This window comes from Numida meleagris, chromosome 1 (assembly GCF_002078875.1).
Source record: "Numida meleagris isolate 19003 breed g44 Domestic line chromosome 1, NumMel1.0, whole genome shotgun sequence".
NCBI classification, from domain to species: domain Eukaryota; kingdom Metazoa; phylum Chordata; class Aves; order Galliformes; family Numididae; genus Numida; species Numida meleagris.
The window spans coordinates 11,104,022-11,120,093 of NC_034409.1; the positions used below are offsets into that span (position 1 = coordinate 11,104,022).

The 16,072-nt window shown below is 36.6% G+C and overlaps 1 protein-coding gene across 3 annotated transcripts in view; it reads right to left on the reverse strand.

Moving 5' to 3' along the window:
- Positions 2,621–16,072, reverse strand: part of GNAI1 (G protein subunit alpha i1) — a 43,062-nt gene continuing 29,610 nt past the window's right edge. For 2 of the 3 annotated variants that reach the window (XM_021384474.1, XM_021384476.1), the window contains exons 6-10: positions 14,472–14,543; positions 13,542–13,671; positions 12,086–12,239; positions 11,100–11,314; positions 2,621–10,999 (exon numbers count right to left, since the gene is read on the reverse strand). In XM_021384474.1, coding sequence (XP_021240149.1) covers positions 11,124–11,314; positions 12,086–12,239; positions 13,542–13,671; positions 14,472–14,543 — 547 coding nt within the window. In that variant the 3' untranslated portion in view covers positions 2,621–10,999; positions 11,100–11,123. The remainder of the gene's footprint in view (positions 11,000–11,099; positions 11,315–12,085; positions 12,240–13,541; positions 13,672–14,471; positions 14,544–16,072) is intronic. The other variant, XM_021384475.1, reaches the window with a different exon arrangement.

The window sequence follows — 16,072 nt, forward strand, 5'->3', positions numbered from 1 at the left end:
GAACGATTCACACCAAGAGTTATGAAAGCACTGCAAAATTCAGGCCATGCAATCAGCTCCTGTGGTAGAGACACAGACCTGCTGCACAAGGTTCATCTTCAGAAACCTCCAGCAGCAAACCTGCCTTTTTCATTCTCCTCATGCCTACAGCCTCTGTTCTGCCCTATTACCTGCCATAAAATTCCTGACAGGAATTCAGTGGCTTTTTTTTTAACCCTAGTCAATTTCAAACCAGTATTTCTCAAATCAAGACAATGGCCGAAGCCGCAGATTCTCATGTTTGCAGGTATTTGGCATCTTGGAGTATTATAATCTACATCTCCATGGCATCTTCCCTTGGATTTGGGAAGATCTGTATCTTCTACATTCTGTAGTTACAAGGACTCAAACATAAACAATTCAACTCTTTATGGCTGTGCAAAACACAGGAACTAAGACCTACCGCATGCCTTGCTTTGATTGTACTTGCTTGGGGCAGGAGGAGACGCCAACACGGACTTAGAGCACTCCCAGATGCATAGAACAGCCTTCCGCAGCTGCCTCTTATATTAAAGTTGTGCACAGGGTGTTCTGTTTTTCTCTAATGGATATAAAAGCATTTCAGGCTGGAATGGATCTGGCAATTTCAGTTTCAGCTACAATGTGCTTTTAGTGTTAGTTTTATGAATCCTTGAGAAGAGGTTCAGTTTTATTCAATAGGATTGCTGGAAGATTGTACTGTAAGCAACTATGCGTACATAACACTTACTGTCTTACCTCTGGATTGAAGGAGCACACAAAAGTTGAAGTTACAGAATATATTTCTGAGAAATTAATCTGAAGTCAGCTATTTTTGGGGGCAGAGAAAACATGAAAAGATTAAGATAAGGTTCAGGTAAACTTGCTTTCTAAATGGACATAAACATAGGTTTTCTCCCCCAAAAAGTTATATATCTATTTTCAAAATTAGTTCAAACCTACTCTTTGGAAGATTTGGGTTTTATTCTATGCCTTTATAAAGAGAGGTTAGGTTCAGCAGCATTCCAAACCATAGGGATAGTTAAGCTCTAAATACGTTGTCTGTATTACAGGTCAGAGAACCAGACCTTAGAAATTACTGAGGAATAACAGTGCCATTTTGGAGAGTATGGCTGAAATATTGTCTCATATTCACTTGTTCTACCACAGATTCACAATGCAACTTGAAGTAAGAAAATATTAAAATGAATTAGATATACGAGGAAACGGTTATTCAGAGATTCTACTGAAATCAGTTTCAGTCTCTGTTTTCAGTAGCAGATTAGTAACAATATGTGATTTCCAACAGAAGAAAGGAACTTCAGTTTTTCTTCTGGAAAATACCCTAAATACAAGACACTAAATTGCAATACTGCAGGATAAAGTGTGATGAATGCTTGTTTTTCTAAAGAGGATTCACATTCTTCTCAAGACCAGGGTAATCCCTCAAGCTTATTTACTGTAGGAAAATCTTGTCTGAGTGGTAAATCACAGTGTCATTGAAAGAACTGCACATGCTGCCGACTCTATCAGCTGTGATCCTTTTCTACTCATGCATTGTCTCTACAAAATGCTAATCCAAGTCGTTCACCTCTGATGATTATCTATGGAAACAAAGCCAAGGGGATTTTATACTCTTGGTTAGAGCAAGTAAGCTGTCCAGAAGATCAGGCAACTCCAACTCAGGATGAGTTTGCCTGCTTTAGGATAAATGTGAAAGACTCTAACACAAACACTCCAATACCAGCATTTCTTTAAATACTCATACAGTCAATGCTCCATGGTTTCACACTTCGTACTCCACTGCCTAGGGGTGCCACCATTAAACCATCAGCAGAGCCAGGAGGTACCCTTCTCCATCAGCATGGCAACAGTGACTGAGAACTGCGCTTTTAAAAGTGCCAGAACTGTAAACCCACGGTACAGATGATAGTTGAGCACAAAACACTTAAAAACACAACCCAGCAAGTGCTCAAAAGCACATGTCAAAACCTTCTTTGATGAAATATGCAAGGAGCTCCGGAGTTGCACAGCCAGCAAGAGGCTGCCTGTACGCCCATGTGACCATCATGTTGAGACACTTATGGAACAGACATACTAGTAAGGATTGTATATTGTTTTTAAAGGGTTCATTCTTTATCTTTCCTCGCTGCATAGAACTGACAGTCCCCTTCCATCTGCTTCCTCTCCAGAACATTAATAATAGCATTCACAACAGAGACGTTAAAGTCTTATTTTTCAGCTACGACAAATCCCATAGCCACTGGCATCCCCAGCTGCTTCCTCTTCCCCAAGATCTACTCACTGCCTTTCCTGTTACTTACCTCTGCTAATAAAAAATAATGAAAAAATAGCACTAAATCAAATGCATTACTTGGCAAGTGCACTTATCGTGGCAGTACATAAAGGGCAAAAAGAACATAGAGGGCAAAAAATAAGCAAGTGGAAAACATACACTGGCTCACAGTTTAATTAATCTACTCAGCTTTTACCAAAATCTGTGTTTCACAAGCTAATATCCCAAGATGAGAGATTTCAGACAGCCTAGATTTAAAAATAATCTGAAAAAGCCCCCACACCCTCAAGTGGAGTCCCAAAACAGAAAACACAAATGACACTTCTAAACTCTGGAGGAAACATTTAATCACTGTAATCCAAAATAACCATTGTATCACCAAGACTGTTAAGTACCTGTGCTTTTTTTCTTCCTGATACATTGAACATGGTTGTAGTGCCAGAGAAGACAGAAAACAGAGCAACAAATAATAATAAGAAAACACAAATGAGAAACAAACAAGGAAATCTGTGAATGTGACCACTGAAATGCTTAGATCTAGAATACGGCCATGAGAACATACCAGTGGAAGGATGGATATTTGCACCTTCTTCCATCTATCACAGATCACAGCTCTGGAATAGAGGCTGAGGTATGATGGAACACTTCGTAACAAAGACAGAATTATTTTTTGTCAAAGCATTACAGAATACCATGGCCACAAAACTATCTGCCCTTTGAGCTGAAAAACCTCCACAATGCAGCAGCCATCCATGGCCAGCTGAGATCTAAAGCAAAAATCCATTAAGCAAAACCAATCACATGCCTCACAGAAGCACTGAGTACAATTTTTTTGGCTTTTGCTCCTCTATTATCTGTACCTTTTGGTATGAGAACCAAATTCATCTTTGTGACTCAAACTGCACGTTGATTGTGCTGTTGCATGAGTATGTTGCCCTCCATGCTGACAGCAGTAAAATCAGATTTGAAAGACTAACAGATACAGGAAGGTAAATGATGGCAGATGGTCAGCTTCTCACCACACTTCTGTCACCTCCCTCTTTCAAAGAATTCAGTGCAGAGGGGCAGAATGCTGCAACATTAGTAGGTGAGTCCTTCTTAGAACACAAGTAAAGAGCTAGGCCGATACAATGGCCAACTATGTACCTTATTTAGGCATAATGAAATGGTAGAAACACCAAGTTGTTCTGTTTAAAGCACAGAAGCCTGCACAGATGTATTAACTACAGTATTTTACTTCCAGAAAACTATTCTTAAGAAGAATCTGCACTAGAAGTCCAACTTATTCCTCCTGGGCCAATGCCCACCTAAGAATATGAAAGTACCCTTGGGGAGCTATGAGGGTTAAAGGCAAAAAGAGCCCTGACTTCCTAGGAACTCCCTTCTGAACTCAGTAGTAAACACTCATGGTTCTGGAGCTGAATCCCATGCAAATGGTTGAGAATCAGGCAAATTAAAGTGTTAGTGAGGACCTTTAATTAAAATCAGATCAGGCAAGGGACTTGTGGGGAAGCAGCATTGCTTTCCTGCAGAAATGCAGAGTTCTGCTGTCTAAGCAAAACCTTGCTGTCCCGTTTCATTGGTGGTCTTTCCTCCGTATTAATGAATTATTCTAGAATGAATGCTGTATTCTGATTTTCATCTATCTTTCTCTGGTCTCATAGCATGGAGTTTTCCTGTCTTTCAAACTGTATTATTTTTTAAAAATTGCTCAAAAACCTGCAGTGCTCTCTAGCAATATTTATGCTTTCAGAATGGAAAAATCTGAAGCTTGTTGAGATGACTCTAACTGGTATTTTTTGGTAGAACACTAATTTTGTATTCTTCTCCCATCCATCCTACAAAAAAGAAAATGAAAAAAAAAAAAGAAAGAAGCAGCTTTCCACTTTTAAATTCTTTTCACTTATAAATAGCTTTGCAATTCGAGATACACAAGGAGAACTGGAAACTGAGGCAGGAAAGAATTGCAAGAACTATTCAAGGACTAAAAACATACATTGTAACAAAAGTCTCATGCTGAATCCAGGCAGCTCAACAAAGAAACAGCTAAAGGACGAGATTAGTCTTCAAGCAAGCTCTGTATGTAACTTCCCTGTTTGCTAGGAATTTCAAAAATATTTCATAAATTATTTTGAAATTGAAGTGTATGTTATAGATTGCTGGAAGATGACATCTGGAAAATAAAACGTCTAAAAGGATGATTTTGTTACCAGTTAAAGGTGACCAGAGAGGACACAGCTGTAAACTTATGCAACACAGTACAGCTGGCTAGGATGCTTGATCAGGACACAGGCAACTAAGTTCAGCATCGGCTTTGATTCAGAGCTCGTATCTAAGCAAATGTTTTACTCCGAGATCTTCTATGCAAGTTGCCTTTGTACAAAAACTTGATGCAAAAAAGGAATGATTAGGTTTGGTAACTGATACATACAGATTCTAATCCTTGTGGAAATAAGAAGTCATTATACAGTAAAATAAAATAAATGTAACAAGAAAAGGTGGAGGTCATTACTTCAGAGTATCTACTGGCCCAGTCATTAGGATGTTTCTCTCATTCAAATGCACTTCAGAAATCAGACTGCGTAAACCTCAGTATCCCAGTTGCCAGCTGAACAGCCTTGCAGCTGGACTACAGGAAGCGCACAGCTGGATGAGTGCCACCATCTCCTCAGTTCTGTGTCAAGTACGACAGCGCGAAGCGCTACCGCCAAAAATCCAGCATAGATCCACCTCATAAATTAGTTTCTGAAAGGCAGGCAAAACGTGATCATGCGTGTAAGTGTTACTGGAAGCATGCAAACATTTGTAACCTAACTTTCGTAATCTAAATTTTTGTAAATTATTTCCTTAGTGATCATGTCTTTCTCAGCTCTTACAAGTTTCACTGTTTAAAACACGATGAACTACCCTGCATTTGTGAAAGGCTAAGAGCACCCACTACCACATGCCAGCAGACAGGTGACCACAGATTCCAGCAAAGGGCCATGAAGTTCCACAAGAACTGTAACTCCACAGAAGACATAAATTCTTCACCCCACCTCCATTACAGCCCATGGCAGCACTCTATTTCAGCACTGATCTCAAGAAGGCTCACACTGAGCTCTCTGAGTGCTCCATTAACCTTCCTTTCACAGACTTAGCTGGCGAAAAACGAAGTGAAATGCAGGATCTTATCCCTGTCTCCACACTTAAAATATTATACAACTCATTCAACAGCCTTTGGATTTATCATTTAGATAATCTTTGTATTACTACACCACTAGAAATTCTGTTTGTGAAAAATCCTCGTTTAAGACTAGCACACCACACTCTGCAGCCACATTAACAATTTACTCTTTTTGGCACGGCTTTTAGCTAGAGGAAAACAGATCTTCAAGGGCTAAGAATCTAGATAGGACATAATGTTTCAAGAAACAGTGTATAAAACACCGACTTTCTCCTGCTGCCATCACTTCTTGTAAAATTGTATTAAGCCTTGAAAGCATTCAAACACACCATCGAGAAACAGAAGAGCAGCTCCCCCTGCAATCTCCATTCACTTATCTAGGGAGCATCCCCACTCTCCCCCTGCAGCAGAATAAAGGGGCCTCTTATGTACTTTGTGTACTGCTTTTTGCTGAGTTGCTCTTCATTCCTGACTGCGCAGTTCTGGCAAGCTGGAGAGAAGCCCTAAACAAGTATCAGTGCCAGCAGTGACACGTCCCTCAAATGTAGCAGGCAGCTCAAAACTTTTCAGGCTCAAAAATACCCTGATACTTAGACGGCAATGCAGAAAGGGGTATTTCCTCAATATTTATAAGTTTAAATATTTAAATATTTAAAGCCACTTCCTTGGCTTTAAAGCACGTGCATCTGACAGCCTCATCTGGGAACAGGTACATAGCTGAGCAACTCTACATACCTCAGCCTATCTCCTCACACTCAGAGCTCCACTCAACAAAAACAGATGCAACTTTATTCCACATCACTTTCACAAAGCTGCTTTCTTCAAATATTGGATACAGCTGTCAAGTTCATCACAGAGTACTTTCTTTAAAGCTCTCCCAGAACCTCAGTCTCCTATGCCTCCATGACTACAAACGTACTGAAAATGTTCTTGTAGTCTCAGCAGATCATATAGTTTATGACTTTCTTCCATCCCTTAAGAGTCAGAAAGCCAAAGACTGAGAATTTCATAGAGAACTAAGCAAGAAGTAGAAAAGGGAGGCAAACTAATGACATTTAAGCCAAAGCAACATAACTTGGCTGGGAAAGATACTGGCAGAATCTAAAAGCCACAACTTTATAATTCAACTAAACACACTCACATTTCCATGCATAGTACCTAACAAAAAAATGTATTTTCTTTGCCATTAACATTTGTATTAGAATGGAGGATTAAAACTATGTTTTTATAAGGACACTTATTTGTAAAAAGTATGGGATCATGTGTGTCACACTGCACGGTCTTCTGATCAGGCTGTGTCTGACTTCAGAAACTAAACTATGTTCACAAATCCTTCTCTTGCTCAGGTTTGTTTCCTAGACTTTTGTTCATGCTTTTGAACATACACATACGTGCAGTTTTAAGCGCACTTAATCTAATCATTCTACATATTCCTCCATTACTGTTGCAGACAGCAGTCCACAGCCATTCTGCACAGTCTTCGTGTGACCCCTGCATGAGTGGGAAAGCACACAGGCAAAACTTCCCCAAATTCTCTATTAATGGAGGGACAGAGAGGAGAAAGGAGAATGAAGAAGTTAGCTGGGAACAGCTAGTTTTGTGGGGCTGCAGTGGCTTCTGCTGACAACGCATTTGGTCTTAACCATCTTTAGTTTCTGAAGTCAGACACAGCCCGATCAGAAGCCTCTTTGACAGGCAGAACCCTGTAGATGCAGAGCTGGAAATGTTGTTTCTCGACTTCTGCAACTTGAATTTTGATTTCTGTTTTTCAGAGCCCCTAACGTCAACTAAGTTTTTTGCAAAAAATGCAGACACGCTCTGATATAGGTAATGACTGGTAAATAAGTTACTCAACATACAGTCTCATCTTCCTTGTGAGCGCACTCTCACAAGCTGTGAACTATCCAAGGATGAGCTCTAGACAACCTCTTGTTGCACCTGCTATTTTTTCAAAATGAAAGAGGTACGGAATTGAAATTTTCAACCTTGCCATTACTCTATGACCCAAAGGCTCTTAGTTATTAATATGAAATATGATTCAAGAGACTTCCACACAGCAGGATACTCAGTGTCTTGGCAGGGTTTCCTTTTTGCTTGATTTGGAAAAGAAACTTCTTTTACTCTTCCCAATTCTAAATGCATACTAGCTGAATCACGCTGTTCAGCAGGCTGCAGATTGATCTCTTTCCCCCCCCTAAGGTTTTATGTAGAATTTAAATAATGAAGAGGCTAATTGTGTACATGGAAGTGGGAACTGAAATTCAGCAAACACTACTCTCTCTCCATTCTGACCCTGGACCCTGTTTTGGTTACTAAAAAGTTACTATATTTGATGACAAACTTATTCCAAATTCAGTAGGTGGCATCATAAAGCTACATACCAAATATTCCAAACTCCATTCCCTCAAAAATGACCTTCTTAAAAAGAACATTTAATCATGGCTGTGTTTTGCTGAGACTTCAACAAGCGACAATATGCTCACAAGATCCTGGTATTGTTGGAGAACCCTCCATCAGGCTGTAATTCCATACACATATTAAATTGAGAATAATTTAAGATAATTTTAAGAAATATTCTGAGATAGTAGAAGGAGGTTCCCTGTGTACTGCTAGAAAAAGCAGTCCGTCTGGATACTTTGAATGGAAAAAATGCAAGGAATGAAGGACTGGAAGAGAACAGAGGCTCAGATTGCTGAGGCACAAGACTGTCCTCAGATCAGCAGGATTTCCTCCTTTTTGTTTACTTAAAACTGAGAAGGAGCCTACTGATCAAGGAGAGATAGAGTGGAGGCCCATAACATTTAAGAGTGGAAAATAAGCATCTAGCTCCCACCACTGCTTTTAAGCCTTCTTGTAGCATTTCCTAGATGATTAGGTTAGGATGACAAAAAAGAATCAACTCTGTTACACAAGATCCTCAGAAAGTTCTGTCCAAGGTAGCTAAGTCCACAGCAGCACGTGCTAATACTAATGAAGTACATAACTAAAATCCATGAAGCTCAGGCAAAGTCATATGATCAGTTAAAAGTAAGTCTGGAAATATTTATATTAGAATTTTATCATTATCAACTAATTACAACCTAAAAAGAAGAGATTTCTATCAACAGTTTTCTTAGGTAACAAAATTGGTAAATTAATTTGGCTCTAAGAAGCTATACAAACTCAGAAGAAAATCAAAGTACTTGCTATCAGCATAGACAATTCTTAGAACATTAAAAAAACACCCTTTTAAGCATAGTATTTTCAATATATAAAGGAGTCCTCAACTTAAGTATAACAAATTAATTTTTACCAACAACCCAGTTTTGGAAAGTTTTGAACAGATGTGGTCAATGCTATATCTGGCCTTCAATATGAAAAGTTGTTATACAGGCAATTTATAAACCTAAACAAAGGACCACTACAGAGCATCTATAAGGAAACACAGCAGTTGTCAACTCATCAAGTTACAAAAGACAAGCTCATATTCCTGGACTTAAAAACAAAACTATTTCACAATTTTGTTCTGGGTTAAGACATTAATATTTAAGAAAACAACAGTTATGAAATTCCAAAAATTCTGAAATTGAAGATGTCAGGAACAGTGGTTGAGGAAAAATATTTAGGAATTGATAGATGTAAGTTTATGCTCATTTTTGTTTCTGGCATAAAACATTTGAATTGGCTCCTGACTTTTTATCTTCTCAGTTTTACTACCTAGTTGTGGCTACAGGATGGATGCAGAAAGATTTCCATCAGCACATTTAAGGAAGAACATTTCTTTCAAGCAAGGCACAAAATTTAAATTTATTCATGTAATTTGATTAATCCCAATTTTTCTTTTACATCAAGTACAAAAACCAACTTTAACGTAGGTGTAAATACAATTTCCACAAAGTTTTTCAATGAAATTTAAAATCAGTTACATATCCAGAACTGTAAAGCACAATTAAAAGCAGCCCAGGATATACAGATTGCTTACTACAACTGCTGAAAGAGCTCACAATGTATGAATATTTCAACAACCTCCAGTAATAAATTAGAAACTCCTTTCTAAACTTTCATTTGAAACGCATTTAAGTAATTCTGTACCTAACAAAGGAAGCATCAAAGTTTTACTGAAGCTGAGGCCTAACGAAACATATACACAATTAAAAATTAAATAACAGAACAATGATTTGAATATTTTGGTTGAACATTTCTAAGAACAATAAGCTAATATAGAAAAATAGCAACAGATTCAAAGAATGATTCTCAAAAAACTTACAGTGTACTGTAGCTGCCTGGAATATTCTAACAATTATAGAAAATCATATTTCCAAGTTTGGTACGTCTGTATTATCTAGAAGACATACATTTAAGACAACCATCCAGGAACTTATTTACAAATAGAAGCTTATTCATTTTAAAATAGGTATAAAAATCAGTTTTGGCACAAATCATAAGGCAATGGATGATATATACCTAAAATTGCAAATTACACAATGAAAGCATAACCAGAAGAAAATCATGTTCTTTAACTCATTTTTAAAAGAAAGTACGAGACTTTAAATGTAACTAAATTAAAGAATGAGCATCTTCAAAGTCACTAAGTCACCGTATCCTATATACTGAAGATTCTTTTTAATAAGCAACAGTAAATTGCTTTAACACAAGAAAATACAGGGCCATGTCTTGTGAGAGAACCTAATACTTCTACGGTTATTAAATTAGCAAATTAGTTTTAGTTTGATTACCAGAAGATATCAAAGAGTTAAAGGATAACATTATTTTAATTACTAAGCAGAAAGAAATCACATTAATCGGAAGTCCAGCCTTTGTTGAAGTCTTTAAAAAAAACTGCCATTCACTCCAGTGAGTAAAGATTAGTTTCAAACTCTTTTTTTTATTTCTACAAGTGTGTTTTTAACAACTTCCTTTTTGCATTTCCATGAGCTTCAATATTTCAACTTTATAGTCACATTTCCACTGCAAAGACTGCAAATCCAGTTTTCATAAGCTGTGGATTTCACTTATGTTTTAAAAATATTTTCTGTATTCAACCTGAATTTATAAAAACTTTTTTTTTTTCCAAAACCTAAGGCAACAAAACAAGTTTTATTAGTTAAGTTTCTTTAAATCTGAGCAGGTGTATGAGGCTGTTTAAATATCAAAAAGCTAGTGCCATATACAGTATTACCAACAAAAAGTAAAGAATAAAGTAGCATGCACCCTCTAGATTAAAAAAAAAAAAGAAATTAATTTTACAAGATGTTTAAATAACCAAAAGGCAAAAAAAGTGTCTGTCTCCTCTAAGAGCATCTTCATAAACCACAGAAATTTTAGAGGACAAGTTACCAAAGAATTCTGTTCAACGTTTATACAAATACATTACTACAAGTTTACATACAGTCAAAAGACATCTCAGTGTTACCTAATTACTTAAATTTACAAGACAAACATAAATAAAGCTGTTAAAACAGGCAAGTACAGTACTGATCTATCATTCAGCACAACGTATTTTGTGTATCTTTCATCTTGAAATCAACCAGATTAGAATTGTGCGAAGTCATTCTTCAAACCTAAAAATAAAATAAAGAGAATTAAGTACATCTATGCAAGTTTCACACAACATGGGCTTATTCCAAATGCCTAAGTCCTTTTTTCAGGCACGTAATTTACCATTTAACAACGTCTTGTCTGTTCTTAGAAGAGGCCACAGTCTTTAAGGTTATTTTTAATAATGACATCAGTTACAGCATCAAAAACAAACTGCACATTTTTCGTATCTGTGGCACATGTGAAGTGAGTGTAGATTTCCTTTGTGTCTTTTCTCTTGTTAAGATCTTCAAACTGACACTGAATGTAAGCAGCTGCTTCTTCGTAAGTGTTTGATCCTAGAAGGAAAAAATTGCTCAGTGAGCAGGTTTCAAAAAGGAAGAACTAAATGTACATTGTATCTAAGAAGGAAGTAGTTACTCTGCAACAATCACTAAAACCTGAACAGGAGTATGTTGATCTAAATAATTTCACAGCCACTCCTTTACAATACAACACCTGTATTTTGTTGAAGGAAACCTTCTGGACGCATTTTTAATAATAAAAACTAAGTGCTCCACGAAGAGTATTTATTGCAGTGGTAGATGGAGCAAGTCATTAATGACTTATATTTATTACATAGACTATATTTGATTCCTTCATTCGAGATATTCAATGAAAAAGATACATAAAAAGCCTAAGGCTTGTTACATAAAACTGTCTTTTGTTATATATTTCCTGAACAAGCCACCTCTTCTAACATCTACGTATATATGCTCCCTTCAAAAAAACTCTCATGTATCCTCAGGGATTCCTGCCAGGGGAAAAAAAAATACATCTGAGAAGAAAAGAACAGAATACAGAATAAAGAACAGGCTAACCAGAGTAGGCTGACAAGCACTATGACAGGAACATTTAAATGCTATCAGTGTACCACCATCATTTCATCTCGTCAAGAAGATTCATCTGGCTTCAGAACACTTTTATTCATGATTCATAAGAACTTCTTGCCAAATTAAACGCTATTTAAATATTTTGCACACCTAGAGTTATAAAATTCCTCCTAATTTTTTCATCAAAGATAAGATAATTTGACCCAAAATTACTTGACATCTGCCCATTCCCAATACCTGCATATTCAGGGTAGCAAATAGTGAGAGGACTCCTCTTGATTTTTTCTTCAAAAAGATCTTTCTTGTTCAGGAACAGAATAATAGAAGTGTCTGTGAACCATTTATTGTTGCAGATACTGTCAAACAATTTCATGCTTTCATGCATTCGATTCTGTAATTTGGGGAAAAAAAAACACAGTTTATTGTATTTTGTCAGACTTTACAAGTAAAATCAGGATACATATTTTTGATTAGTTACAACAAAAAAAGTTACAAAACTGAGTTTCCAGTTTGCAGAATCACATATTACCACAGGGAAATACACAGTGGCCAAATAACACTTTAATGGACTTGATAATCTTGAAGGTCTTTTCCAACTAAAATGATTCTATGAAATGATTACATGAGTACAGCTTAAGCAACTTCCCTATATTATTTTTCTCCACTTCCAGGTTTGTCTTTTTTAGTTTGTTAGGAACTTTTGGTGTGTTTTCACATTTTGCAATAACTATATTCTAGAAAACTCTCCAAGTGACCTGAATTTGTCTGATACTTATGAGATATTCTGAAAACTGACAATTCACTTCTGCACACAGTCAAGATGCCAGTTTAAGGAAAAAACAATAGTTCTACAGAACTGGAGAATTAAATGAGAAGGCTGCTGGGTTTGTTTCATTAAAAATAAAAATGTTACCCTAATTTTAACACTGCAGAAAAAATATCCAATACGTAAGTACTCTGACACTTCTTCCAGACATTTAAGTAGATGGCAGATACGATCTATTTTGACTAGATTTAACTTGAAAGTGGTTTTTTTTCCTGTTTTTGTTTTTCGTTCCTCCTCAGCTATTTTACAAGAAGCTACAGAACATGAGGAAGAACAGAGAAGTCCATTAATGATTTACACACAAGAGATCAGCATCGCTATAGACTACCCAGATAACAAGAAGCATATACTCGGTGCACACTGATGTGGAAGAAGTCACATCTTGAAAGAGAAAGGATGGAACGGGATTTGAAGAAAGAAAGAAAGAAAGAAAAGAAAGATTTCCGAAACTAAGGAAAGAGGTTGGAGTAAAACATTTATAATGAAACAAAAACTGAAGGCTGAGGAAGGGTAACAAAACACAGCAGAGACAGATAAGCAAACCAATTTCTTAGATACTTTGAGTATCCATAAAGAGACTAGGACATGTATTATTGACATCTTCACTAATGTATGTATAATTTGAAATATATGAAAGAATACAGCTGAAAAGAGTACTTATCTCAAAGTACTCCTGAGAATAAAGAAATTATTTTTGAAACTTGAAAGCATGAAATCTATCATCAGTTCTCCAAAACCTTTTACAAAAAGCCCATGTATCTCATAGAAGGAGTATTTAGCTTCTTATTCTGCAAAAGGTATTCAGCTTTCCTTTCAATGTATTTAGTTTCTAACAACTATTCCTTTCTTCAGCATTAAGGTACTTGCCATTTCCTCATCTTCAGCCAAGACCAAGTCATAATCACTTAATGCCACACAGAAAATAATTGCTGTAACACCCTCAAAACAATGAATCCACTTCTTCCGCTCTGATCTTTGGCCTCCAACATCAAACATTCTGCAAAACAGAAATACAAAGCAGGAAATGAACTTTGGATTTTCCAGCTTTCTGAACATTAAGTGATAAAATCTGAAACCATCAGCTGTGCCTGATCACAGAATTTTGAAAAACAGCATAAAATCTACAACATTTACTAGAATTTCATTTCTCAGTATAAGAAATAACTTCAAGTTATAGAGAACTTAGAAGTCTTCCTATACATTTCACAAAACATGAGAAAGTAATATGAAAGCTATATAAAACTGCTTATTAAAAAAAATTGTATTATTACAAATAGTTCCATTAACAAAGTTAATTGCAACCCATAGAAAATAAAAACACAGTTAGCTTAACTAAATGCAAACTTTCATAAAGTTCTTCAATATTTTTCCCAAATGAATAGTCCTTAGTAATAAAAAGTCAACAATACAAAATTCTTTCAATTCAAGAGTTCACTCTGGTTTAGTACTTGAAAAAATGCTATACTATGAAAGTTGGACACAAATACATTTTTGTTATCTCTGTATGCTGAATCCAAATCTGAATATATAAAATACAATTCTCAGTTTTTCAAATTTAGCCCAGCATCTCTAAGCTGTTGTGAGCTTCAGCTCATCTCTGTTAAACAACATAGTAGTTTGATCAGCTTTTCAGCTGACCATGTTTAAATAGAATTTTTATTTTTTAAGTGACAGTAAATATTATTTTCAACATTCTCTTCTTAAAAGACAGAATAGGCATCAAATAATAAGAAAGACTAGTAATTTCCCCTCTAATAAAGGAACTTTTTGGAAATACAGTTAAGTGGGATGACTAACCTTATAAAGGTGTTTCTTTTCAATTCCCAGCTTATCAGAAACAAAGTGATAGGAAAAGGCCACACACAAGACCTTAACAGCAGAGGATCGGCAAGTCAGCATGGTTTATGTGAATTTGCTTTTCTCTGCTATCTAAAAGATTTAATGGCTATTTCCTAACTTATCTGAGCTACAATGAATCTGAAAGACTGAATGTTTTATTAGACATCTTTATTTACTGAACTTCAAGTATTTTGCACGCCAGAAAAATAGCAACCTGGATTTAATGAACTAAGTTGAGAAAAAAAAGAAAACAAAACCACCAAGCAACAAAAACAACAACAGCAACAACATGCAACCAAATACGGGGACAACTGTGCTATCCTAAAATGGATGCAAATTGCTGAATTTTCTCAACAAAACAGAACACAGCCCTTTTCCATCTGTCTCCTTCCTGCCACACAAAGAAGAGTCTTGTCTCAAATTCTTGTTATTACTTTCAGCTTGAAAACAATGTGAAAAGGTCACCATATGCCTTCCTTAGCTATGGTAGCCAATATTATACCATGCAAATATTGGATTTTTCCTCCTCGTTACAAGGAAATGCAATTATTTCTTTTAAGAGAGGCCTGACTTTTGTCTTCAGCGATCTTTCCGAGTAATTTTAACTTCTTTAAGCATTATCATGAAAAAGTTTCGAATTCACTAAGTATAAAAATATTGACATGGGAAGGAGAAGACAGAAGAGAAAGAACAGAGGACAGAGCAGTTCCATCCGCTTTGGTCAGCATCTATCATGAAAGCCTTATTTGTGTACACAGAAGTCTATTAGGTCACAGTCCCAGCACACTAAGACACTGACAGAAACTGCCTGATCTGCAGACAAATTTCAAAGAGTTTTGAAAGAATGAGAAGCTTGGATGCTTTACGGATTCCACCTCACAGTCTGGGAGTATGGTGTGCAAGCTCATCCTTTGCCTTAATACTCGAAATCATAGTGCAGTCTGGCTACTCAAAAAACTGTATTTTCTTATGCACAGTAAGTTACAGTCTACAGTGAACCACAAAAAAATACAAGGCAGTAGTGAAAGAATTAAGATTTGTAAGAGCTGAATCTACCCGCCCTACCTAAAGGATGATTTTGTTAAATAAATGCTTTAATGACCTTCCCTTTCATTTATTTAAATAATGCAGACATTTCCAGTGAGACTGCACAGTGACTGTCATATAAAGACAAATTACTTCACTGAACTAAGTCTAAAGCACTGCAGATGGTTCTTCAAGTCATCACCCTGCTAATCTATGTTCCTTAGCTATATGGGTTGGTTTCTGAATGGTTTATCAGCAACTGTGCAAATTTAGAATGGCCTAGGTTGAAAGGACCATAATGATCATCTAGTCTCAACCCCCCTGCTGTGTGCAGGGTCCCCAACCACTAGACCAGGCTGCCCAGAGCCATGTCCAGCCTGGCCTTGAATGCCTCCAGGGACGGGGCATCCACAACCCCCCTGGGCAACCTGTTCCAGTGCCTCACCACCCTCTGTGTGAAAAACTTCCTCCTAATATCTAACTTAAACCTAACCTGTCTTAGTTTAAAACCATTCCTCCTTGTCCTATCACTA